Here is a 25,854-nt window from a genome sequence, read left to right on the forward strand (position 1 = left end):
GCCATTTATAATTAACATACTGTCATGAATCATAAAATCTATCTCAATGTTGATATACATCTAATGAAAAGATATTTATAGGAATATCTCCCAATAAATGTATTGTTAGGCGTTTGTCTTCTATAATCCACAATCAGAACATCACATTAATAACTGTGACATAACAAAAATTAAACAAATGTCTATCGATAATCTTTTAAGAATGGTAATGATCTTGTCAATAATGTTCAGTGAAATAATGATGCTTTACGATATATGAATAGCGATGCTTGTAGCCTTGATAATAAAATGAATGACATATGTTTCATTCATAATTATTTTATAGCATTAAAGATTTAATTAATAAGAAAGTTTATTATGTATTTGTAGAGATAGCTCTGGCAGTGTTTTGAAAAAAACTCTAGAAAAGTCTCTGTCACCTTGACATTTACTATTTAAACTATCGGTTTAAGTTAAATCTCAAACGAGCGGTCTCTAATTTAATCACAGTTGTCAGTTTAATACGCAACATAGAAAAGATACGCAACACAAGCCCCGAATATCATGATACCAAATACCCTTTAATGTGTTTCATTGGTAACAACTTTTTAACACATTTGTTGGAAGTATTTAGATAATAAGAAAATATATTCTACATTTACAGAGATGGCGCTGTAAGTCACTGTCACCCAAACTTTACTATTTGTTCTGTCAGATTAAGTTATAATTTTTTTCATTTTCTAAACCTCACTGATTAAAAGTGTATTTAGTTTTTAATTTCGTAAAATTATTTTTTGCATTCTTAAATATTTTGTTTCAATGAACCCCCATTTATAATACAATAAACTTATTTAAACACGGACTTTTATAGGTTACATTATATCAACAGTAATAATTACTTCTTGTAGAGGAAACCAATTGGTGAAGAATAATGTTAAGTTCCAACACTCCAGAAGACGCAAATATTAGCGTTTCAAACTCTAATACTTGCAATAAAAATAAAAACAACACTGTGATTCTTAATTTAAATTGTATTTTTCACAATTAAAAATACATGAAACATAAAATATCAAGATCGGGTAGGAATAAGGTTTAGTTCACGTCCATTTTTTCTTCCTCTTCCACTAAAAAATAAATAAATAAAATATTAGAAATGGAATTGGTACGTATAACGAAAAACATACTTTCATTAAACATAAACTCTTCTTGATATTCTTTCAGGAATTGCACTGATCTGCCTTCATCGAAAAATAGTTGATAGGCTCTTTTAATGTCCTCCACTTCCACCTCATGGCCTTTACGTTTCCTTGCAATTAAACTGGATGTCATTATGAGTTGCATACCATATCTCAGTGATGTTTCTTTGGAGATTCTCGTAAGTACAGTCAAGGCATCATCAGCCATTTGACAATCTTCTTCTTCACAACGAATGCTGGTCAGAAAAAGACTTTTTAATGAAAAGAAGGGATAAAAAATAGGTGTAATGTACCTCAGAATTTCTCTTAATTCCTTTTCATCATATGGCGTAGTCGGTACAATTATAGTCCTGTCTAGTAAATCCAGTGGAATACCGTGGGGAGATTTGTAATTAGTTCCTCTTATTTTTGTAATTCCACGATTTGTTGCCATAATAACTATGGGAGCCATTTCATTTTCTAAACCTCTATTGAGGAATGAAAAACATTCTATATCCAACATGTGTACCTACAAAAAGCATATTTGATATCAATGAGAGTAATTTTGCTGTAATTTCTTCATTACCTCATCAATAAACAGTACCCCTGGAATAATTTCTGCCTTTCCTTCCTCCCTCCATTCAGCAACTTTACCATTAATCTGTTCTCTTACTTCTGGTTTAATTTCGCCAGTATCACCTACAACAATCAGTCAATAAATACATGATAACTCAGTGTATGTATGTAACAATATTACCAGAAAATAAAGCCAAAAAACCATGTGTCCTACTGTTGATAACATCAATTTCATGAAGTGTAACAGTATGAACAACCTCTTTCCTTTTTTGTAATTCCCCTTCTGGGCATTGTACAAACCTTGTTTGTTGTCCTGTTGCATCATAATCCCTAGCTCTGGCAAAGGACCTGCCTAGTCTGGTAATTTTGCCTAATAATTAATTAAAATCAGATACAAACAAATTATATTTTACAACAAATCATACCTGTAGCTTTGTCAATAGTAATAACATCTCCAGATTGTACTTTTTCTTTCAAAATACTATCAATCATTTTACCACCCAAATCATAAACAGTCTCCATATCCGTTGTTTTTAAAATAAGTTTTCCAACTTTCGTACCAACACCAGTTGCCGGTCTTTCTATTTGAACTTCAACTACTTCCCCTTCAATAATTTCACTTTCCTCCCTACAAATTTTTTTTTAGTAATAAATGGAGCATTAAATATATGGGAAAACTTACTTAATTCTTACACCAATACTCTTCCTTATGGCTTGGGTAAGAGCTTCTGTTTTGCTCATTTCCAGTGAATATATTTCAGAACCTGCCATGCTTGTGAAAGGAGTGTCATGTCCGAGAGCTGCTGCCAGAGCAGTAGCAATAGCTGTCTTTCCAGTACCTGTAACATTTAATCAATGATAATATTATATACAAATCAATACTGCGTGTTTGATCAATACCTTTTATTAAAGATTATTTTTATTTAACATAATTTTATTTAAACAATACATACCAGGCTGTCCTGCCAATAAAACAGCTCTACCTGCTATGCGTCCTTCTCGGACCATTTGTAACACAATACCAACAGCTCTTCTAGCTGAAACTTGACCAACCATACCTTGAGAAACCTAAAACACATATAATTATATGTATTATTAAGACGCATGATCTCGAACTCATAATATTTACAGATATATTAACTAAAACTATCTTATGCACTCACATGACGGGCTTCAAGACTTTCATCTAAACCTAAACCACGAATATGGGAATGAGCCCCTATTCTCTCGACGCGTGTTGTCTCACGCACTTCGGCTATTTTCGCAGCAGCAGCAACCTGGGAAGAAAACACGGTGTAAATAAATATTTGGTGCGGCTTTAAAATTTTAAGGTTATGAATGAATAATAAAAACGAGTAACCCAATATACAAGTTAGTTGTATATCTATATTGATGTAAATCTGATAATATAAATGTAATTATTATTATTTACTTACAGCCATTGTGATTATTATTTTATATATATAAAAAAAATGAGCTCTACAACACAGAACCTTCGAAATTCAAAAATTGCAAACAAAATGTTGACAACTGCTCTAATGAAAACAGAAAGTTACTAGGAACAACATTTATACCAACTGAAATTAATTTAATATTTATAACCTGTTTTATACAAAATTAACAAATTAAAGATTAGTCATATTTATTAGGTTGCAAAACTAATTTATTGGCTAATAATTTGATTTTCTTCATTATCCTGAACATCCTGTTCAATATTGTCCTTTTCCCAAAAATTATTTACAGCTTCTTCAATATCAACCTCATTAAATAATAGATTATCTATCTCTTGTAATTTTTTCAAATCAGATGGTGAATCATTTACAATACAAGGGTCTTCATAGATGGCAAAATTATGATCTATATACAAAGCACGAAGTTATATAAATTATATAACGAGAAAAATGTATTACCAGACTGGACATTTTCCTCCTGATTGTACATAGAATGGACACTCGCAATTAACTCTTTCCAGTCTTCATCTTCGCTGAATTCGGACAATTCCCCTAACAAATCTTTTAAAGTAACATTCTTATTTGCTTTTACATCATTAAAAGGCAATTCTTCAATGAATCGTTGTATTTCCTCTATCGATGGAAAATTTTTAATCCTTTTCCTTTCTCTCCTGAGTTGCAACTTTTTCCGGTTATCGATATACTTCTTCATTAAGTAACAAGTGAAGCCAATACCGCATATTAACAGAATCTTCTTGTAATGCAACCAAAAATTTGAGAATGCTGGAACGGACACTTCCATTAAAATAATATTTTTCAATCTACCATTTAATATTCAATCAAAATACGTATGTCACACTTACGTCACTGTCATGTTATTAACAAGTTGGTTCAAGTAGATTCTGATGTTGCTAAATCAGTATATGTCAACGATCGATATATCTATAATCGAAATAATCGTAACAAAGAATCGAATGATTATTCGATCATTAAATATTTGCAACATGCAATACATTACTTTATGTCATTATATTAGGTGGCTCTATATTAATATTTTAGATTTTTATGTTTTACCTGTAATATCTGCTTAAGAAATATATAAGACTTGGGTTACTAAGATATATGAGTGACGTTTTCGGATTTTGTACATTACATTTGTATTAATACTTATATATTTGACATATTACTAGTAATTGTTTGTTATTCGAAAACGTCAAACGTTGACAGTTATGTCGTGCACTTGCGAAAGCCAATGTTTTAACACCGAAACCGTCGAAGAAACAGAAAATCTAGTTAATGAAACCATCGAATATCTAAATAACGAAAACGCTAGAAGGACCAAGGAACTGTACGGATTTATTGACGATTTCGTTAATTCCGAAGAGTACTCTGAGTATGTAAAGGCGAAGCAGAGTATAACTAAGGAAACTGTTTCCACACAGTACGATCTGAACGATATAATCGTACAACGTAAGGATGAGCAACACGTTAACACTTACTCGTTGACGGAAGAACAAAAGAAGATGTATGCTTTTAAACGACAGTTCGAAAAATATACACAGAGGAAGAGGAATTTAGAGATAGTTATGAAACAAGAGAAGAGCATTCAAATTATACGAGTGAGCAAATAAAAGTTAAATATTAGTTACTTCTCTTGTCATCTTTCGGAAAGGATACGGACCTGTCGAGCGGAGAAACATCTGGAGAATACGACCGGTGGGGTATATGAGTGTTTCAAAATAATTTTTGGCCGGTTTCTACCTGCTGAAAAACGATTTTGTGGTATATTTCAGTACATTTTGGTCTTTTTTCCTCAATATATGATTTGGGTCATAAAAATCGCCTGCGTTATAAATCTAATCTTATTATTATTTTTTTGTACCTTCTTTTTTATAAATTTTTCCGCTGAACTATGGTCAGAATTATGAATGACATGAAGTCTTCCCTTCGAGACATATCAGTGTTAAAAGTCGCATATCACGTCACCTACTGTATTTTTTGTTATATTTGTTATATTAATCTCCTAGAACGTCAACAATCTGCCCGTGGGCAATAAGTATTATATGATTTCAGTTATATAATATAACTACCCTAACATGTCTATTATTAGTATGCACGTAGAGTGAGATTATTAAATTTCACTCTATGTGTCTATTAATCAGTTCGTATGGCAGTTTGCCTACGCACTTCACTGTCATCGCGTACATTTAACTGTATGGCGAGTGTATTAGGATGCACTAATAGTCTTTCAGAGTACTTCGCACTAGCACTCCGAATCACACTCGTAATGGGTACTATTGGGTACCCATGGGTACTAATCAGTTTGTGGGACACGTAATATGAGGCATGGGCACTTTATTCTGGAACCTCTGGAGGATATCCATATTAAATTTGCTAGTAATACCCCACAGTTCAATACCATAGGTCCAAATGGGTTTAAGTATCGACTTATAGAGCGAAACCTTGTTATCTAATAATATTTAGATTTATGCCCTATCAGTCAATACATTTGGTTTAGTTTAACCCCATGCTGTTTGCATTTTGTCACCATATGTTTTTTCCATGTTATACGTCGATCGAAATGCATTCCCAGATATTTAACGTTGTCTGTTTACGGAAGTTCATGACTTTCCAATTTTACTGATGGACATGTTCTTCTACAAAGGGTAAATGTCAGAGGTGAGGTTTCTTGTGGCTGATATTAGATACTCGTGTGATGATAAAACCGCTGTATCGTAAGCATATTCGTCACCCTGATTGACAATAAAATATCTGTCTGTGAGGTACGATTTCATTAGTTGAAAGTGCGTATGGGGCAAAAGTTTTTTCAATTTAACATTAATTAAATTAAATGTTGTTATTTTGATGCACTTTCCTGACAGTTCTTTTAAGATTCTTCGTTATTAGGTCAAAATCAGGAGCTTTTTAGAATTGTTTTCTTTATGTATTGTTTGTTTTACTTCCTTAACGGTAAATTTGTCATGTGGCAGATCCACTTGAAACGGAGTGTTAAGAAACTCAACTATGTTATTTTCTTCTGTTGCGGATATTTCAGACGGGTACGGATTCAATACTGTCTTTAAATGTTTAGAGAAAACTTCCGCTTTATCTTTATCATTCCTAGCCCAGGTATTGTTGTCAATTTTAATGGGTGGATTATGTTGACGTTTTTCAATCGTTTTTGTTACTTTCCATAGAGAATATTCCGTTGCATCAGTTGACTTTAAGTTTTATAAATAGTTTTGAATTCCTTGATTTTGTTCCTTATTTATTAGCTTTTTCAGCTCTTTTGTGGCCTTTTGATATGTCGCACTATTAAGGCCAAATCAAAGAAATTCTAATGATTCTGTCCAACTTTCGTCTTCCCTAAATTCGCCCTCTTAAATAGATAGTAATAACATCAGCATTGTCGTCTCCTTCCCCCCTCACAGCTAAAGCACGTTTTCCATACACACTCTATATATCATATATACTGTAAAGTCATTACCAGTTTTTTCGGTACAAATTAACTCCAAAGTTTCAAGCAAATGGAAAAAAGTATTTATTCTAATTCTAAGTATTGGCCATTTGATTCTATACAACTTACCCATCTTCCAGGCAATTTATGGATGCCATCCCAAAAAAACTGTTTGTCCTTTGAGCAAAACCATTCATCGAACCATTTTCTACCTTCTTTGAATTCGAAAAGTGGTGCTCTGCAAGCGTCTGTCCCCGAAAAGTTAATAGTCGGACGGGACAAGGTCTGGAGAACACGGCAGGTGTGATAATATGTCCCATCCAGGTGCTATCAATGCTTCATTGACCGGTTTTGCTTTATGAGACGGTGGTTTATCGTGCTGCAAAATAACTTTATCGTGTCTTCGGGCCTATTCTTGACGTTTTTCGATCAATGCATGGTTCAAATTCATCATTTGTTGACGTTTCACTAGGTTTTAACACTTCGTAATACACCACGTCACTCTGGTCCAACCAAATACAGAGTATTGCAATCAAGATAGGCCTTGGAGTCGGTCGGTCGACTTCGCCAAGTTATTAACACGTTTTCACCCATCACTATTCGATGTAGAAATGATTTCGGATCATACCTTTGAGGCCGTATTTTAAAAAGGATTTTTCGATGCTCCATTTTCCCGTCATTCAATTGATGTAGCACCCATCATACCATCTTTTGGATTTTCCCCGTTGCTCGTAATAGGTCGCTAATCGTTTCTTGGGTTGAATTTAACGCATCTGCCAATTATTTTTGAGTTTGGGCTAGGCCTTCATCCAATAACTCTTGGAGTTTCGCATCTTCAAATTTCTGAGGTCTCTTTTTAGGTGTCTTTTCAGTTCTTTTAGTAATGCGTGTCGCAAAAGCACGTTTTCACGAAACTTGACATTTTCAAAAAGGTATAAATCTATGACGGTGTTACTTGCTCAAAAGATATCATGTATAGCTTTGAAGCTTGATGTCAATAGAATAAAATGACATATGTGTCAAACAATAACATTGCATACTTAAGCCTAGCGACATCTATTAGAAAAACCGGTAATGACTTTGCGGTACACCTGGTAATGTTTTTTAATAAATATTTTAAGGAGAAAATAGATTATGCTAAGAAACTATACACGTGCACCAGAACAAGCAGACTGCGCGAAATCAGAACGAAAGAAAACAAAATTTTACAAAAATATTCAAATAAATTAGACGTTGACTTGACCCTAGTCAATCAGAAAACCAAAGATCTTATCTTGCAACGTTTAAAATCCCTGGAAAACGATATACGAAATCGAAGAACCAGACGTCAAAACAATCTCATCAATATACTCGAGAAACTAACCAGCGAACAGAAACTGAAGAGAGAAATGCGACTAAAATCTAAAATGCCTGCCAAGAAAAGCAAATGGACAGAAAGAATAATTAAAGGAATGGAAATTGTTGGAAAGAAAATCGAACTAGTGGGTATTAATCTAAAGATATTTCTTATATTTCTTATATTAAAATTTATTAAAAGAAAGAACAAGTAGAAGAAAAAGAAGAAGAAAAACCTCCAGAACCATTGGAAGTTGAAAATAAAATAGAAAGTCCGAATGATATCAATGTCGATGAAGCTAAGAAAACAAATACTAAAAAAACTAAGAAACCCAAGGAAAACAAGAAAGCACCAAAGAAACAGAAACCCGTTAAAACAAAAGATAAAACACCGAAGAAAAAGCTTAAGGTAATGTAAACGAGACAACCCAAAGAGAATTGACGTATTTTGTTTTATATTTTATAGAAAGCTGATTCAAAGTTCGAATTACCGGCATATCCAGTTATAAACCCCAGACAAAAAATTACTGCCGAAAATTTAAATAATATAATCGAATTGATAGAAGAGTTTCAAACTTTTGACGGTATATTGGAGGAGAAGGACTTAAATCGAAATAATATCGACAATAATACCGTAATAGACCTAGAACTAGAGTCCAAACCCACCAATATTTTATTTCAGGTAATATTAATAAGAATTTTTGTGGTGTAAAACGTACTATATATATCAAAAATCTTGTATAGTTGTCAAAATGAATATTGTGTCACAATATATAGAATACTTAAGTAAACTTTTTAATGTTTATTGCATTTTTTGTTGTGTAAATTGTACTATTTATGTCAAAAGTTGACAATTATGCCGTATGGTTCGAAAAATAAATATTTTATTACTGAAAACGCTAATAGACAATTAACAAACTAACTGATATTAATTTTCTTAAACATAGGATAATTATTATTATTTATTTTGACAAATGCATACATGCAAAATTAATCTTTTTTAATAGGCTTATTTTTGTATTTTTTTGTGTTGTGTAATACGTACCGTAAACGTCAAAAATATAACAATTGAAGTTAGTTTTTAAGAATAATATAATGAATCCAATGAGTGTATATCGTTAATGCTATTTTTACAGAATTTTGATGAAGGAAAATGTTACAACAGAAGAATTAGTGTGTACAACAGATCGGCGAAAGTGAAGAAATTCCGATTTCAAAAATTCCTGTTCGAAAACCCTTATGACGAGATCGGATTCAGAATTGATCGTTTTGGCATAGTGAAACTATACCCCGGTTGTAGTGTTAGTTTTACGGTCTACTTTACGCCATTCGACAAATGTAAAGCCTATCGAGGTACCGCGGTGTTTCTCTCGTATAACGTCAGACAATGTCGGTATTACAAAATAGAACTTAAAGTAATGTGTGTTCCAAAGTGTGCCGAGTTACAAGTGAAGCCTAATGCGATACAATTTGGTAAAATACCAATATGGAGAACTAATAGTAAAGATTTCAAAATCATTAAGGTAAGTGAAAATTATTATTTGCACAACTACAAGATATTTTGAATTGTTCTATATATGCAAGATCAACACATACTTTTCTCAATAATTCAAAACAATGATATGTCATACCCAATTGTTGTTATGCAACAGTTTTCTGTTATATTATGTAGGGTATGAATTTATGGTAGGTAATATTTGAAGGTCATGTTGTTGACATAAACCTAATTTTACGATATGACGTTCTAATTAAAATGTACATTAATTTTTTAATTAAGTGACCCATATAATATGGGCCATCTGTTGGTTTATTTTTTCTAGTGCATGTTATTTTGACATTGGAAACACTACCCCGTTACCGACAGTGACAACCATATTAGTGTCAAATTTTATCAGGCCTATAAATTAATTTTAAAGGATTTACAACAGCTTTTTTATATAAAGCAAGATTTACTAGCAGATGGTTACTGTTTCGCATCGGGTACCGACACTTCTCAGTGTTTTAGAGTTCACCACTTCATATTAATTGAAATTTTTTAAATTAAAAGTGAATTGATTGACGTTTGTATTATGAATCTGAAAAGCTGCGAAAACGTAATACCTTAACAGGGCACAGACGATTCTTTAACTTTAAGACACATTGATTTATTCTCCCTACAAATAATGTAAAATTTAACTTTATATGATCATACTTTTTTTGAATCGTTAAATCATAACTACCATAACTCTTTAGTAGTTCCAACAAAACAGCACTGCTTAAAATTAAATATAATCATTTAATAGTATCTTAAGTTACTTACCGTGTTAATATCGTTTCAAATACAAAACGTAAGGTTCAATTTTACGTCACAACGTATATATATATATATATATATAAATAAATATATATATATATATATATATATATATATATATATATATTTGGATATATATCCAAAAATCAGATATGTCTAATATGTACATAAAACTTAAGATTAATATCAATTTCTAGTTACATAACAATGGAGAAAAACAATGCACCATTTACATTAAGAAAAATCCAGACCCTCTCGACTTGGATAACATACTTGCTGATGATGATGATGATTATGATGTTCCAGAACAGCGTAGTACCGATGACGAAACATTAACATTCGTGAAGAGTATCTTAAACGAATGCTTACAAAATATTAACAACACTTTTTCTTTCGAACAACACTATCTAACAATTGAAGGTCGCACCAAAATCGATTTGAAAGTATTCTTCCGCAGGCCCTCGTACGTGGGTAATTATTTCGAAAAGTATCTGGTTAACGTTTATGACGGATGTTCAGAAGACTCCGCAGATAGCGTTAGTTGTCAGGTAACTGATCATATGGCCGTGGACAGCTCGACAGGAATGTATTTTAGGAGATATCAGTGTATGCGGAGACAACCGACATATTTATATCGGTGGTACCGGCGCAGCTGGATTTTGGAACGTGTCACGTCAATTCCTGCTACCGTCTGAACTTTGAAGTCATTAACTCGTCCAACACGAACCAGGCGATATCGGTTCGCGTTCCCCAAGACCTGTCGGACATGATCGAGGTGGATGTCTCGACGTTCTACCTTCGGTCGCAAGAAAGACGAGTCGTGTGGTTGAAATTTTTCGTCTGGTAAGTAATTATGATGTTACGATTATTGAAAGTAGAAAAATTGATACAAGTTTGCGATTTTTTTCGGGTGTAAAGGCTCTTGTTTTGATCTCACATACTGAAGATAGACATTATCTTTCATACTTTTCATAATATTTTTGAGGTTATATCGTTAGACTTACACTATTCACCGGTAATTTGGCCATATTTTTCCATAAAACTTGGAAGCTATTAGATGGTTGTCTTAAAATTTTCTTTGTAACTACTATAGGTTTTGAAACATCCATTAGCATAATATAGTCTAATAAGATATACATTTCCTTGTAGCTACTATAGGTTTTGAAACATCCATTAGCATAATATAGTCTAATAAGATATACCTTTCCTTGTAGCTACTATAAGTTTTGAAACATCCATTAGCATAATATATTCTAATATGATATGCCTTTCTTTGCAGCTATTATAGATCTTATAATATCTACTAGCATAATATAGTCTAATAAGATATACCTTTCCTTGTAGCTACTATAAGTTTTGAAACATCCATTAGCATAATATATTCTAATATGATATGCCTTTCTTTGCAGCTATTATAGATCTTATAATATCTACTAGCACAATATATTCTAATATGATATATCTTTCCTTGTAGCTACTATATATGGTTTTGAAACATCCATTAGCATAATATATTCTAATATGATATGCCTTTCTTTGCAGCTATTATAGATCTTATAATATCTACTAGCATAATATACTCTAATAAGATATACCTTTCCTTGTAGCTACTATAAGTTTTGAAACATCCATTAGCATAATATATTCTAATATGATATGCCTTTCTTTGCAGCTATTATAGATCTTATAATATCTACTAGCATAATATATTCTAATATGATATATCATTCCTTGTAGCTACTATATATGGTTTTGAAACATCCATTAGCATAATATATTCTAATATGATATGCCTTTCTTTGCAGCTATTATAGATCTTATAATATCTACTAGCATAATATATTCTAATATGATATGCCTTTCTTTGCAGCTATTATAGATCTTATAATATCTACTAGCATAATATATTCTAATATGATATATCTTTCCTTGTAGCTACTATAAGTTTTGAAACATCCATTAGCATAATATATTCTAATATGATATGCCTTTCTTTGCAGCTATTATAGATCTTATAATATCTACTAGCATAATATACTCTAATAAGATATACCTTTCCTTGTAGCTACTATATATGGTTTTGAAATATCCATTAGCATAATATATTCTAATATGATATGCCTTTCTTTGCAGCTATTATAGATCTTATAATATCTACTAGCATAATATAGTCTAATATGATATACCTTTCCTTGTAGCTACTATAAGTTTTGAAACATCCATTAGCATAATATATTCTAATATGATATGCCTTTCTTTGCAGCTATTATAGATCTTATAATATCTACTAACATAATATATTCTAATATGATATATCTTTCCTTGTAGCTACTATATATGGTTTTGAAACATCCATTAGCATAATATATTCTAAGGTGATATGCCTTTCTTTGCAGCTATTATAGATCTTATAATATCTACTAGCATAATATATTCTAATATGATGTATCTTTCCTTGTAGCTACTATAAGTTTTGAAACATCCATTAGCATAATATAGTCTAATAAGATATACCTTTCCTTGTAGCTACTATAAGTTTTGAAACATCTATTAGCGTAATATATTCTAATATTATATGCCTTTCTTTGCAGCTGTTATAGATCTTATAATATCTCATAGCATAATATATTCTAATAAGATATGCCTTTCCTTGTAGCTACTAGGAGTTTTGAAACATCCATTAGCATAATATATTCTAATATGATATGCCTTTCTTTGCAGCTACTGTAGATGTCAAAATATATACTAGCATAATATACTCAAATTATATATGATATCTATAACATAAATGGCTTTACGATTTTTAAAATCTTAAAGTTTACACTAAGTAATATATTCTAATGTAATATACCTTTCCTTGAAGCTACTATAGGTCTTGAAGTATATATTAACATAATATACACTAATATGATGGTTCGTTCTTTACCATTTTTAAATCTTTAAGTAAACACAGTTATTTTAAATTTTAAAATATAATAGGCCGTTATTTACAGCTATGTAACATACTACCAGCATAACATACACTAATATGATACACCGTTCTTTACCGATTGTTTAAGTCTCGGAATATCCACTAGTATAATATACATTAATATGATATTCCATTCTATAAAATTTCTTTAACACTTGAAATACCTTCTGCCATATATGTATTAATATAGTATCCGTTGTTTATCTCTTTTTTAGTCTTGAAACATATATATATGAAATATATATGAAATTGCGTCTTTATTCCTTTTTTCAATTTTGAAATATATAAAACCTTACTGATATAAATATCTGCTGTAAAGCTAGACCGGATATTAGTTTCTGCAACAGTATTACGGTAAATGGATTTTTATATAGTTCATATTAAAATGAAGCTCTATAATTAAAGCAGTAAGCAGATTAAATTCTATAATAATCACGCCAATTATAACACCTCATTAGTGAAAAGTATGTCTTTGAAGTTGGAGGTTGGACCACATATAATCTTAAAGCAACTAACTCTCTGTATATTTTTAGTGAATATATTTTCAAGAATAATTCAAAATACTTTTCTAAAAGTACATCAATACTGGAATTCCCGATACACTTGAATCTGTTAACCAAATCGTACCAAGATTATCCGACCCTAAAAATCCCGATATATGCTATTTTAACGAATTCTGACGATATCACTATATCGACGAATTTTACTGCTAATATAAGTAATTTTCTCAATACGGTCCTGTTAGATATGGGAACCTGTTCAGTATGTGAAACAGTGTACACGGATTTGTTTTTGATTAATAATACGTATACAACGCAGATATGTGGTTTCCTAAATTTGCCAGAGGTAAGAATACATTTAATAGTATAAATATAATTTAGAAGTTAGGTAGATATTCGATTAGTTTTTTTAAATATGTGCATTATTACATTATTACAATTTAAGGGGTTATACTACTTTGGCACTCTGAAAAAATTGAAATATGGATTTATGTGAAATTTTTATGTATTAATACGTCTTTCTTCAGATTTATAAGAATATAATTTTAATTATTTTTTAATCTGGAAGTTACTAGTAGTTTAAATTGAATTAATTCATTTTTAAGGAAGAAATAGTCTTTAGAACACTACTGTATATACTGTAAAAGGTGTAAGTAATGTATACCAAACAAAACTAACAAGAGTTTTAGAGTGCTGTAAAATATATGAAATAAAGGTTGTTTTAGTTTTTATGTTAAAATAATTTTTGGGTATCATTCTTTAACAAATTATGCAAAATTTAAGTCAATAAAAAATGGTTGTATAACCCCTTAACAGAATGATGAATTATACAATCAAACATGGATTCGTTTTAGTGTATCAAGATCGAGCCGAACTACGGTTTTATTAAATTGTTTCCCAATCAGCGGAAAAAGATTCGGTTGTATCTAAGCCCAGAAATTAAAGATTATCCCAGTTATTACATGGGTAATTTGAAAAACAGTAACTACTACTTTAAGCTAGTGGTTGACACATTATTCGATATTGGACACTTGAAAAGGGTGAGAAAATTTATGAAGAGCGTGTAGAAATAAGTTTTGAAGTTTTTTATAATTCAGAAAACAAAAACTGAAGTACTTCTTTGCACGGCTATGAGTGAGTCAGTAGGTAATATTCGGAATGAGCATTTTTTGGTGAATACAGCTAGTGCTATAGAGCCTTTAAAATTTCAGACATTTTTATGATGTTATAATTTGATGATTATATTATCAGCAGATGGCTAATGTGATAATATAACAGATCAATTTAAAAGTCTCCGGTCTGACACATATGTTTAGAGTTTTTTAGTTAGCCCTCACCCTCAAAAGATGCGTGTATAAATTGAAAAAATAGATACTTTCGCGTGTTGATAAAATAGTGCTTTTTGAAGAGAAAAATACAGTTGAAGCAAAAACCCGGATAAAGATATCAACTGAACGTGTACATCATATCATTCACGAATATTTGGGTATGAGAAAGCTGGGTGCCACGCGAGCTCACTTTTGACCAAAAACAACGACGAGTTGATGATTCGGAGCAGTGTTTGAAGATGATCAGTCGTAATAAACCCGAGATTTTGCGTCGATATGTGACAATGGATGAAACGTGGCTCCATCATTTCACTTCGAAATCCAATCGACTGTCATCCGAGTGGACTGCACACGACCAAGCCGCTCCAAAGCGTGAGAAACGCAACAGTCGGCTGGCAAGGTTATGGCGGCTGTATTTTAGGATGTGCATGGAATAATTTTCATTGACGGCACTGAAAAAGGAAGAACCATCAACAGCAACTATTACATAGCCTTATTGGATCGTCTGAGGGACGAAATCGCCGAAAACGGCCGTATTGGAGAAAAAGGAAGTGCTGCTTCACGAAGACAATGCACCGTGTCAAAAATACACGAATTGGGCTTCGAATTGCTTCCTCATCCACCGTATTCTCTAGATCTGGTCCCCAGCGACTATTTCCTGTTCTCAGATTTCAAAAGAACGCTCGCTGGGAAGAAATTTTCGTCGAATGAAGAAGTGATCGCCGAAACTGAGGCCTATTTTGAAGCAAAGGACAAATCTTACTACAAAAATGGTATCGAAAAGTTGGAGGGTCGCTATAATCAGTGTATCACTCTTGAAGGGAATTAGGTTGACTAAAAAAGACTAATTTTACCAAAAAAAGTGTTTTACTATGGTAGTGTGGATGTGCATAGAATAATTTTCAGTGACTGCCTTGAAAAATGAAGAACCATCAACAGCAACTATTACATAGCCTTATTGGATCGTTTGAGGGACGAAATCGCCGAAAACAGCCGCATTTGAGAAAAAAGAAGTGCTGCTTTACCAAGACAATGCACCGTGTCAAAAATCCACGAATTGGGCTTCGAATTGCTTCCTCATCCACCGTATTCTATAGATATGACCTCCAGCGACTATTTTCTGTTCTCAAATCTCAAAAGAATGCTTGCTGGGAAGAAATTTTCGTGTGAAGAAGTGATCGCCGAAACTGAGGCCTATTTTGAAGCAAAGGGCAAATCTTACTACAAAAATGGTATCGAAAAGTTGGAGGGTCGCTATAATCAGTGTATCACTCTTGAAGGGAATTAGGTTGACCAAAAAAGACTAATTTTACCAAAAAAAGTATTTTACTATGGTAGGCCGGGGACTTTTCAATTGACCTGTTAATGGTTGAAGTCAGACAATTTTACGTTACTTAACTGGCAGGATCTTTTTCTTGAACGAGCAAGACTTATTTGTACAACGAACGTTAAATGCTACTTCAATGATTTTCTATTGTAGGATATTAGTGTCAAAAAACTTAGAAGTTCTGTAGGTGCGGTTTTGAGCGAGTTATCTAAAAAAGACACGGATATTATGCAGAGTGTTTTCTTGCTGCTTAAGAATGTTACAAAAACTTTATCAGCCATCCCAGCTACCGATTCTTATTTTTCAACCAATCCAAGAGGTAAATGAAGTAAGGCAATACAACAAAAATATATTCAGTGGGTAGTTCTATATTCCTACAGATCAACTTTTTAATTTAAAAGACACTCAATAACAAATATGTAATGATTTGGTGCATATGTCACTTTATTCTACTGATATTATATAACTATAACATTTTAAAAAGATCGAGTTTTGTTTGAGTTTGTATTGAGTTAACCATTAGACAGATTGTTGAATCACTAAGGGTAATAATTTGAAACATATAATTCTGCAAGATTAACCCATTTACCATATTTCCTTTCCACAAATAACCATAAAAAGCCATTCCAAAAGCCACAAAACAAACAGTTTCCCAAACCAATATATAGTCTAACCAAAGTTTTTGTGGACATACGTCATCTAAATTTATGACGTCAAAACGTCGCAATGTTGCCGTATCAACTCTGAGTTTTAGTTTATTTTGGCTTTGTTATATAACAAAATTCCAGTTTAAATAAAATGACGACACAAAAATATTATCAAATATATATGTAGTTTATTTTAACATTATAGTACATCTAATACATATATTATCGAATAATTTAAACTACAGTTAATTATACAGGCACATTAATTTATAGGTTAGAGTTGTTTAATTTTATTTATATTGAACTCTTTTCCACACCACCCATGAGGTAGAGCTTTAGGCGCTTCTTTTACCTATTGGTATCCCCCTGAAGACCTAATCTACCTTATTATTTACAATTATTTATCCAAGTAATTTATTTTATTTTTATTAGAGAGCATATTTACCTTGTTACATTTGGTTATAGTTTCCTTCGATGGTGTGTTTCCTTGTCAAGTCTTTTTGATATCACTGTTATTTCTTCTGCTACTACATGTGTACACCATTCTTGATTAAATTAATCACTAAATTCTCTCTAATGCATTTACCATACCTGCAAAACAGTTGGTATTTCTTCTCTCCTCACACACTTTAGCCAAATACTCATGCATATTCTGAACAATTACACATATATCTAATGGATATAAATCTTTCACACTCTAAAATACGATTTCCTACAATTATCGTATATTAAAATATACATACCTTTAGTTGTTTCCACTCTCATCACTCTGTCGCTGGATAACGTCACGTACCTAGGTCTTCACTTCGACCGGCGGTTCGGTTGGCATTCCCAAATCCAGAAAGCAATCCAAAAAGGTTCGGGGATAGCAAACCTGCTATCTTCTCTGATCTGCCCTTCTAGCAGACTTCCCATCTCCATCAAATGCTTATTTTACAAGATGTTAATTCGGTCCGTACTCCTCTACGGATCTAATGTCTACTTCAAGTTTGTTACACCCAACCAGGTCAAACGGCTTCAAGTTTTCCAAAATAAGCTCCTCAGGAAAATATTAAACGCTCCATGGTTTGTCAGAAATAATCAAATTCATAGGGAAACTGACACTCCAGAAATCAAGCACTTCATATCTCAATCATTCCACAAACAACAACTCAGCTCAAGTTCTTTTGAAAACGCGCTTGTTCGCGAGCTGGTTGACATGCTGGAAGCTTAGCACCGCGTCACCGCCAAGCTCCCCCCCTTTTCCAGGCTGAAACGACCTCATCCATAGCTACAGTCATAACTTTTGCCCCCATACAACAGTACCCAGTTGTGTGTTAACTCAGGTTTGCGAATCAATAGAATCGCCGGGCCCTCGTGCCCAATAACGGCTGCCTGATCAGCGGGTGCCATATCCCCAAATTTAATGCAGTAGCAGTAGTGATCCACAAGGGTCAACTGTGAGGCGGTTTCGGTTTAGTGTATTGGTAAGCCCAGAGGCAGTCCCACATAACCCGGTCCAACTTGTCACTCCAGGGCAAGTCTCCGCGACCAGGTATGCGTCACGCATTCCACCGCCTGGTTTATAGGCCAGAACAAAAAAAATCATCACTCTGTCTTGGAAATAATCAGCACTGAATCATAATCTCATATTCAGAAAGTTTCAGTCAAGTGAATAACTAAGCTGTTCATATGCAATCTATCGAGCGCTTGTTCACGATTCCATCATTTCTCGATTTTTTCTTCAATGTGTCTGGTCGAGGTCGTCTAAACCGAAGGTGTATTAACCTTTCCTGTTTCCAGCATGAAGCATAGTATATCTGCAATGAATTATTAATACATGTTATGACTTATAAAACCTAATCAATTGCTATTCCAATGTTTACCTTTTACCATCAACTCTAGTTGTCTTAACACTATTTTTATTATCATCTTACCATGAGCAAATATTGGGTATATATAAATACACAAATTAAAATAATAAGTGTTTTGATTTCATTATATGCTTTTAAATATTGTATTCTTTTAAAAGCAACGTCTGAAAGTTTCATTAAACCTCTTCGATGCTGACTGAATAGTTTTTATTTCAGAGAATTGTATTAAATGATGTTTATATTGAAAAAACTGCTCACTATTTTTGTACATTTCACATATTTGACCTCTGATAGTGCTAACATCGAGCTGATCTTGATTCGTCACCCCTTCGTGTGCGAACGGTTACTTTTCGGTGAATCCAAGAATATGTTTTTAATTTTTTGAGAGATTTCAGTGACAGGGTCCAATATTGAGTGCAGCTACTATACGCTAAAAATATTTTCAATAAAAACCGCAATATTCAACAGTAAAAATGCTTACCTCTTCCTGTTCGAAGTAACTGTTTAGAGAGGCAATCTGTTCTCTCTGGCATTTTTAATCAGACTAATAATAACCAGCGATTTGAAATTTATCAAAACAAGCAAAGCGCTAAGACAACGTTTGCCAGTTTATAAACTCTTGTCACTATTGTTTTGAAGAAATTTGCATACGTTCGAACGTATCAGATAGCATTGTATCTTTTTTTAACTAGAATAAAATGGGAAAATATTGTCTGATTCTAAAACAAATTGCGACAGACCATACATATTGATGACGTATGTTCACAGCAACTTTGGATAGACTATAAAGTATTAAACCTATGATGTATTTTAAAGATGTATCGGAACATGAGGTGAAAACAGTAGACGAAGCCATTCAGTGCGACCTGTCGACGCTCAACATCCAGAACTTTGTCATCGTCGAAACGGACAGCCGCAAAGACATCTGGTGCCGGGTTACTCTGAAACAGCCCCTGGTGGAATTATCCCATCAGCTGGTCGAGTTTCCCGACACCCCGTGTAGCTCGTATTCGATGATGAACGTAACGCTCAACACCCTCAAAAATAGGATAGAAAAGGAATGCGATCGGTTCAAGAAAGACAACAAGCAGAAAGTTAACATTACCGCGAATTTTAAGTTCACCACGGACAGTGCGGAAATATCGATTGAGCCGAAATGTGGACAAATCAAAACAGGACAGGTTCGGTTTATTCCATTATTTAATTAAAACTGGATATTTCAAGATCAGGAATTTATTCTTACCATATTTACTTTTGAATAGGTATTTGTTGAGATAAATTGGTACTACTTAATTTCGTTCTTAATTTTATCACATCTCTACGGAGGTTATTCATAAATCCACACATAGGCTTTCTTTAATGTCTCGAAAGTAGCGGATAGCCCCATTTCTAGCGGATATGTGCAATTTTTTTATTAATTACATCTTACATTAGATATGCTTAGTACAATCACTATTTACAAATTAATTTATTTCTAATGTTCTGTTGAGATTGTATTAATAAAAAAGCTAGTAAGGGATTAATACATTAGTATGTATTTCCCATATTAAAATAAAACTAAACTACTGAAGCTAAAGTTAAGAATACACTTATACATTAAACAAGTTCGTGTGGATTGGTTCGCTTCAATTTTCTGAATTCCTGACTGTTGTCCAGTAGCTGCATTGCTCCCACGTTGATGTAATTTAGCAAATTTATTTCATGTTTTAAGACGAAATTTTGAATGACTTCGTATATACATTTAATTTCGAGGTCATCGTGTAGCTCTTTCTTGTTTACGTAGCGATAAGCATTGGTAATGAATCGTAGAACTTTGTTTTGACTGCGTTGGGTTACTAGTTGGTCCAAACCTATATTTGCACACCATAGGTCCAAATCTCTTTGATTTTAGGTCAAACTGAGAGTATCTTCTGACAAACTACTACAGTTGCTTAGTTTTGAGCCTAATCTGTTCTGCTTTTTGTCTAAAATGATGTTTTCAATTTAATCTACCATCGAGATGTATGAAGGTATTTAGCTGAATCTGCTGAAGGAAACGATTATCCGTCAAGTGATATAATTAGGTTTCTGTCATTTCGCCTCAACACAAAACCAACATAGATAGATTTGGAGCTGTTAACCTGTATTTTCCAGTCTCTAGACCATTTCTAGATTTTTTTGACCGCTACTTGTATTTTTTCTACAGCCTTAGACAGAGATACATCTTTTGCCACTATAACTTTGTCGTCGGGAAATATCCCAAGTAATGCTTCTTTTGTTTTTGAAATATCAGCAGTATAGAACTGATATAGGAGTAGTCCCAAGACACCACCCTGGGGAACTCCAGCCGAAATAGGTTTAAGTATTGAGAATGCCCCTTCATGCGATACTCTAAATTTTCTTTCGAAAGGATATGATTTCAACAGTCGACAGTCATTTCGTGGTAGCAATTTCCCCACTTTGTAGATTCCCCAGTGCCGTATTCGGTAAAACGCTTTTGAGACGTCCAAGAATATTACAGGGCAGTATTTATTTTCTTTGAAAGCACTAAATAAAAACACCAATATTTTTTTATTTACAAAGCTTAATACAATCTTAATTTATACAATTATTAGGCCAATAAATTAGTTTTAAAGATTTTTTAAAGATCGGAAGAAACAGTATCTGAAGATTATTGCACTTCTCATTTTAATGCTTCCAACTTTGTTTTCACCGGTTTTGCACCGTGTGGTCCAGCGTTATTACGCTGAAGAATAACATCGTTGTATCTTCTCTCGTATTGCGATCGCTCTTCGCACAGTGCTCTGCTCAAACGAATCAATTGTAATCGATAGCGATCCCTATTAATGGTTTCATTATTTCACCTTCATCTGACACCACCAAATACAGAGCATTATAGATATTTGTATTTTTCTTTTTTTCTCATTTTCTCATTTTCGGCATGAAAATCGCAAATTCTAAAACGTCGAGACCACTACTTACATGTTGAAATCAACGGAGCATGATTAACATGAGCTTTCAACAACATTCGATGATCTTCACTCAACTTTTTCTTCAAATTCAAGTAAAAAAGTAAAACCATCGCATCTTCAGCGAACTGAAATAATATTTGTTCACATTGGGACAATATGACATATACTAAAAAGAAAAGTCGGTCAGTGAAGCTTCAACATGAACAAATGTCACAAATGTGTCCGATTTAATACATAGTAAGACTATGTGTTGTAAACCTTTAAAATTAATAATTAATAATAATTTGTTACTATATATACAAACAAGCCGAATAATAATCCAAGTTGACCGCTAACTATGGATTCCCAGCGCTAATATTTTAAACTATTTTAGTCGATTAAATTGAATTTGTTATCCAACCCATCGGTCCCTAAAGAAATCTTAGAACAAACGGCGAAATCAATCAAGTACCAGCAAATCTACGACATGAAATTGAAAGAATACAACGAGAGACTTCAGAAGAAATCGAGCAAACACAGCTTGAATAAAAACAAAAAGGGTAAGGCGGGCAAATCGACCAGCACCAAGAAGGCCAAGAAAGACAAAAAAGAATCGACGAAAAAAACGAATAAGACACCCAAGACTGGTAAAATTAGGTTATGTTTTACGTCAATACTTACGAACAATTTCATTATACGTAGATAAAATTAAAGAAAAAACAACCGACACTATTCCAACAATTACTGTCACTGACAGCGAATTGACGTACGACTATTTGGACATGTTTCCCGCCGAAATGGTTTACTGGAGAAACATGGATCCCTACTATATCACAGCCAACTTTACCTGTCACGTGTCGTATGAAGTCGAAGATAACCTGTGAGTCAATTTAATCAAAACAATTTTTCAATATATTAGGTTCGTGAAAAATGTGTTCACTATAACTCGTCTAATAAAATATTCGATACACGTCATCAACATTTATGATGTCAACAACATTTACGGGTTATATATATCTTCTAATTATTATCACTAATGTTTTGAAGAATTTTGAGGACATTTGGCAACATGGCCCACCAGTACTAATCCCAATCGAAATCTATAAGCTGATTGGGTTACATGTTCCGACAAATCAGACAGCATTCTCTTTTTAATTAGTATAAAATAAGAAGAAAAAATCCAATCAGAGTTTAAAACGAATTTTATATTTTTAGAAACTGTATTTGCCACTATATTCGACGTCATCTACGATGCATATTGGCTGTTTTATTGGACGAGATACAGACTTTCACAGTCAGTTTGATAAAATCACTTTCAAAGAAATTTGTACCCAACTTAAACATTAAAAATGTGGTTTACTTTTCTGCGAACCCAATATATTTTGCTTAAACATTGATGCAAATTAAAACGATATTTTAGGGAAGAACACCAACTGTTTTTGACGGCTTTGTGTCGAGTGGTACGCCCTGAATTCATAACCGATTTAAATTTGCAAAGGATAGATTTCGGGAAATGCGCCATCGGAATGTCAGTCTCGAAAAAGATTGTGATACAAAACATAAAATGTGCGTTAAGTAGCCTTTCAGACTATATTCTTAACTACACATTTTTAACAATTTCAAAAAAAAACAGTTATATTGTGATAAATTTTATTAGAGACACGAAATTACTTACCTAAACACAAAACAAATAGGTTATGTTTGAATAACATCAAAAACAATTGTTAACTTTTCATTAACAGTAACACTCTCTCGGTCTACTCATCGGGACGTTTGGCACGCACAATAAAATTTGATATTGCCACGTTGCCAGTTTTGTAAATTATATGTATATTTGAAGAAACGGTTTATCCAACTCAATAGCTTCTTAACCCTACTTGTAAAACGCAAAATTAATTAATAATCTCGGGTAATATAACAGTGAAATAACAATAAACTGAGAATAACATAACAAATTCGATACAAACAAGCTAGTGACACTAGAGATCTCATCAGTTTAAGCGTCAAAAATGGCGGGACTCAGTTTGATTGGATTCTACTTTTCCAGTGCATATAAGTCACAAGTTTACTTCTAAGGCAAAATTCGACTCTATTTATCAAGATACTATATAGTCTATTCAAAGTTCTTTTAACAGTGCGTCGTGGATATTTGTGACGTCGAAACATTACAATGTTGCCGCATCAACTCTGAGTTTTAATTCAGTTTGGCTTTGACGTACAACAAAATTCTAATCTAAATAAAATAATTGAACAAATATGTTATCAAATATAATTTATTTTAACATTATAATACATCTAATACATGTATTATCGAAGGACTTAAAACTACAATTAAGAACACAGGTATAATAGTTTGTAGGTTAGATTTGTTTTGTTTACATTGAACTCTTTTCCACATCACCCCTGAGGTAGAGTTTCTAGGCTCGTTTTTAATATTATTTAATTAACAATTGTATATCTGAGAAACGTATTTTACTTTCATTCGAGAGCATATTTACTTTTTACGTTTAGTTCTTGCTTCCTTCCATGGTATGTTTACTTGTCAAGTCATCTTGGTATCACTGTATTTTTATTTCTTCTGCTACTGCTTGTGTGCACCATTCTTTGTTGTTTGTTGTGTTGTTTCCACTCTCATCACTCTGTGTCAGGAATTTCCTAGCATTTTTAGATATCCTGAAAGTTTCCTTTAGTCACTTTTACTTTACGACACACTGTCCAATTCAATCACTAAACTGTTTTACTTGTTACTGTGTTACTTTCCAGAGAAACAATTTTCTCCATAACAATTTTATTAAATTATGTTTATATCGACGAAATAGTTTGTGTACTTACCGTTCTTATACATTTCGTATATTTGTTCTCGAATAGAGCCAATATCAAGGTGGTCAAGATTCGTCACCCACTTTGTATGTACACGGGTTTTCTTAGGTGAATCTAACGTATTATTCTTCATTTTTTAAGCTATGTTAATCACTGTAGTCACAGTAATATTTAGCACGCCAGCAACCCGCTAGAAAACTTATTCAATAAAATTGTAGCGACTTATATTATTTAATATCATCAATAATTACCTCTCTAATGGAATTTACCGGCGAAAAAGTGCCTCCGTTATCTCGTTCGTTTTCGAAATAACCTGTTAAAGCCGCAATCGATTTGTGACCCTGAATATCTATTGTTTTCGATATTTTCAAACAAATAAAATTACTAGCTTTCTAGATTCGCCATTTCAAATGGATTTACCGCGCGAGAAATTAACGGTCAAAAAAGTTAAACATACAATAATGAGAGAGATTAATATTAAAAAAGCTCCTGGTTATGACTTAATTACTGGCAAAATTTTAAAAGAACTATCAGAAAAGGCTATAAAACTATTCACATATATATTTAATGCTATGCTACGAATTAATTACTTCCCTAGTATCTGGAAAGTAGCTAAAATATTAATGATACTTAAACCAGGAAAAATACCAGAAGATGTGACCTCCTACCGACCTATAAGTTTATTACCAATAATCTCGAAAGTTTTCGAGAAATTATACATAAAAAAGCTAAACTATATAATAGAAAAAAGAAAAATTATTCCAGAACATCAGTTTAGCTTTCGCAATAAGCATGGGACTATAGAACAAGTGCATAGACTTGTAAACCAAATAAACGCTGACCTAAATGCCAATAGATATTGTTCGGCTGCTTTCCTAGACATATCTCAGGCTTTTGACAAAGTATGGCATACGGGCTTGCAGGTTAAACTAAAGAAACTTCTCCCTCATCCGGACTATCAGCTACTAAAATCGTATCTCACTGACAGACATTTTATTGTAAATCAAGGCGATGAACATACCGAATTAAATCCCATATATTCAGGAGTTCCGCAAGGTAGTGTACTGGGTCCAGTACTGTATCTTCTGTATACGGCTGATCTGCCCACCACAAAAATAACTACTGTGGCAACATATGCAGACGATACAGCAATCTTAGCATCCCATGAAGATCCAGTCACAGCATCAATAAACCTATAAACCCACCTGGAGC

General features: G+C 32.9%; 3 protein-coding genes and 1 long non-coding RNA gene across 5 annotated transcripts in view; 2 read left to right on the forward strand and 2 right to left on the reverse strand.

The window, feature by feature from the left end:
* The first annotated feature begins 513 nt into the window (after positions 1 to 513).
* Positions 514 to 1,052, forward strand: LOC143192520 (uncharacterized). The gene is made up of 2 exons (XR_013004794.1): positions 514 to 653; positions 888 to 1,052. It is a non-coding gene; the product is annotated as an uncharacterized LOC143192520 (long non-coding RNA).
* On the reverse strand, positions 993 to 3,267 carry rept (RuvB-like helicase 2 rept). The gene is made up of 10 exons (XM_076397883.1): positions 3,167 to 3,267; positions 2,894 to 3,007; positions 2,684 to 2,798; positions 2,413 to 2,569; positions 2,156 to 2,358; positions 1,912 to 2,100; positions 1,741 to 1,853; positions 1,469 to 1,683; positions 1,164 to 1,411; positions 993 to 1,103 (listed from the first exon to the last, which is right to left on the reverse strand). Exons 1-10 carry the CDS (start codon positions 3,170 to 3,172, stop codon positions 1,072 to 1,074), a joined length of 1,392 nt encoding a protein of 463 aa, XP_076253998.1. The 5' UTR covers positions 3,173 to 3,267; the 3' UTR covers positions 993 to 1,071.
* A 58-nt stretch (positions 3,268 to 3,325) lies between these two features.
* LOC143192514 (uncharacterized) lies at positions 3,326 to 4,015 on the reverse strand. The gene is made up of 2 exons (XM_076397913.1): positions 3,641 to 4,015; positions 3,326 to 3,587 (listed from the first exon to the last, which is right to left on the reverse strand). Exons 1-2 carry the CDS (start codon positions 3,981 to 3,983, stop codon positions 3,394 to 3,396), a joined length of 537 nt encoding a protein of 178 aa, XP_076254028.1. The 5' UTR covers positions 3,984 to 4,015; the 3' UTR covers positions 3,326 to 3,393.
* Positions 4,016 to 4,399: 384 nt separating this feature from the next.
* The window catches only part of LOC143192492 (uncharacterized), a 43,182-nt gene continuing 21,727 nt past the window's right edge, over positions 4,400 to 25,854 (forward strand). For both annotated transcript variants that reach the window (XM_076397871.1, XM_076397870.1), the window contains exons 1-14: positions 4,400 to 4,800; positions 7,760 to 8,119; positions 8,176 to 8,382; positions 8,440 to 8,655; positions 9,110 to 9,496; positions 10,464 to 10,814; positions 10,862 to 11,109; positions 13,771 to 14,083; positions 14,592 to 14,777; positions 16,546 to 16,711; positions 19,709 to 20,073; positions 22,217 to 22,469; positions 22,525 to 22,702; positions 23,243 to 23,388. In XM_076397871.1, the coding sequence (XP_076253986.1) occupies positions 4,411 to 4,800; positions 7,760 to 8,119; positions 8,176 to 8,382; positions 8,440 to 8,655; positions 9,110 to 9,496; positions 10,464 to 10,814; positions 10,862 to 11,109; positions 13,771 to 14,083; positions 14,592 to 14,777; positions 16,546 to 16,711; positions 19,709 to 20,073; positions 22,217 to 22,469; positions 22,525 to 22,702; positions 23,243 to 23,388 (3,766 nt within the window). In that variant the 5' untranslated portion in view covers positions 4,400 to 4,410. The remainder of the gene's footprint in view (positions 4,801 to 7,759; positions 8,120 to 8,175; positions 8,383 to 8,439; positions 8,656 to 9,109; positions 9,497 to 10,463; positions 10,815 to 10,861; positions 11,110 to 13,770; positions 14,084 to 14,591; positions 14,778 to 16,545; positions 16,712 to 19,708; positions 20,074 to 22,216; positions 22,470 to 22,524; positions 22,703 to 23,242; positions 23,389 to 25,854) is intronic.

The sequence above is a fragment of the Rhynchophorus ferrugineus genome, unplaced genomic scaffold, assembly GCF_030347505.1.
Source record: "Rhynchophorus ferrugineus isolate W39M unplaced genomic scaffold, kcgeb_rfMv2 rfM3, whole genome shotgun sequence".
Taxonomy (NCBI): domain Eukaryota; kingdom Metazoa; phylum Arthropoda; class Insecta; order Coleoptera; family Curculionidae; genus Rhynchophorus; species Rhynchophorus ferrugineus.

What these genes read in the sequence shown, in the direction of transcription:
- rept (XM_076397883.1), bottom strand. An exon ending in AGTATTGGTGTAAGAATTAA is followed by an intron (nt 2,359 to 2,412) that starts GTAAGTTTTCCC and finishes AAAAATTTGTAG; the next exon opens with GGAGGAAAGTGAAATTATTG. An exon ending in GAATTAAGAGAAATTCTGAG is followed by an intron (nt 1,412 to 1,468) that starts GTACATTACACC and finishes TTTTCTGACCAG; the next exon opens with CATTCGTTGTGAAGAAGAAG.
- LOC143192514 (XM_076397913.1), bottom strand. Translation starts at nt 3,983, where the DNA reads ATGGAAGTGTCCGTTCCAGCATTCTCAAATTTTTGGTTGCATTACAAG. An exon ending in GGAGGAAAATGTCCAGTCTG is followed by an intron (nt 3,588 to 3,640) that starts GTAATACATTTT and finishes CTTTGTATATAG; the next exon opens with ATCATAATTTTGCCATCTAT.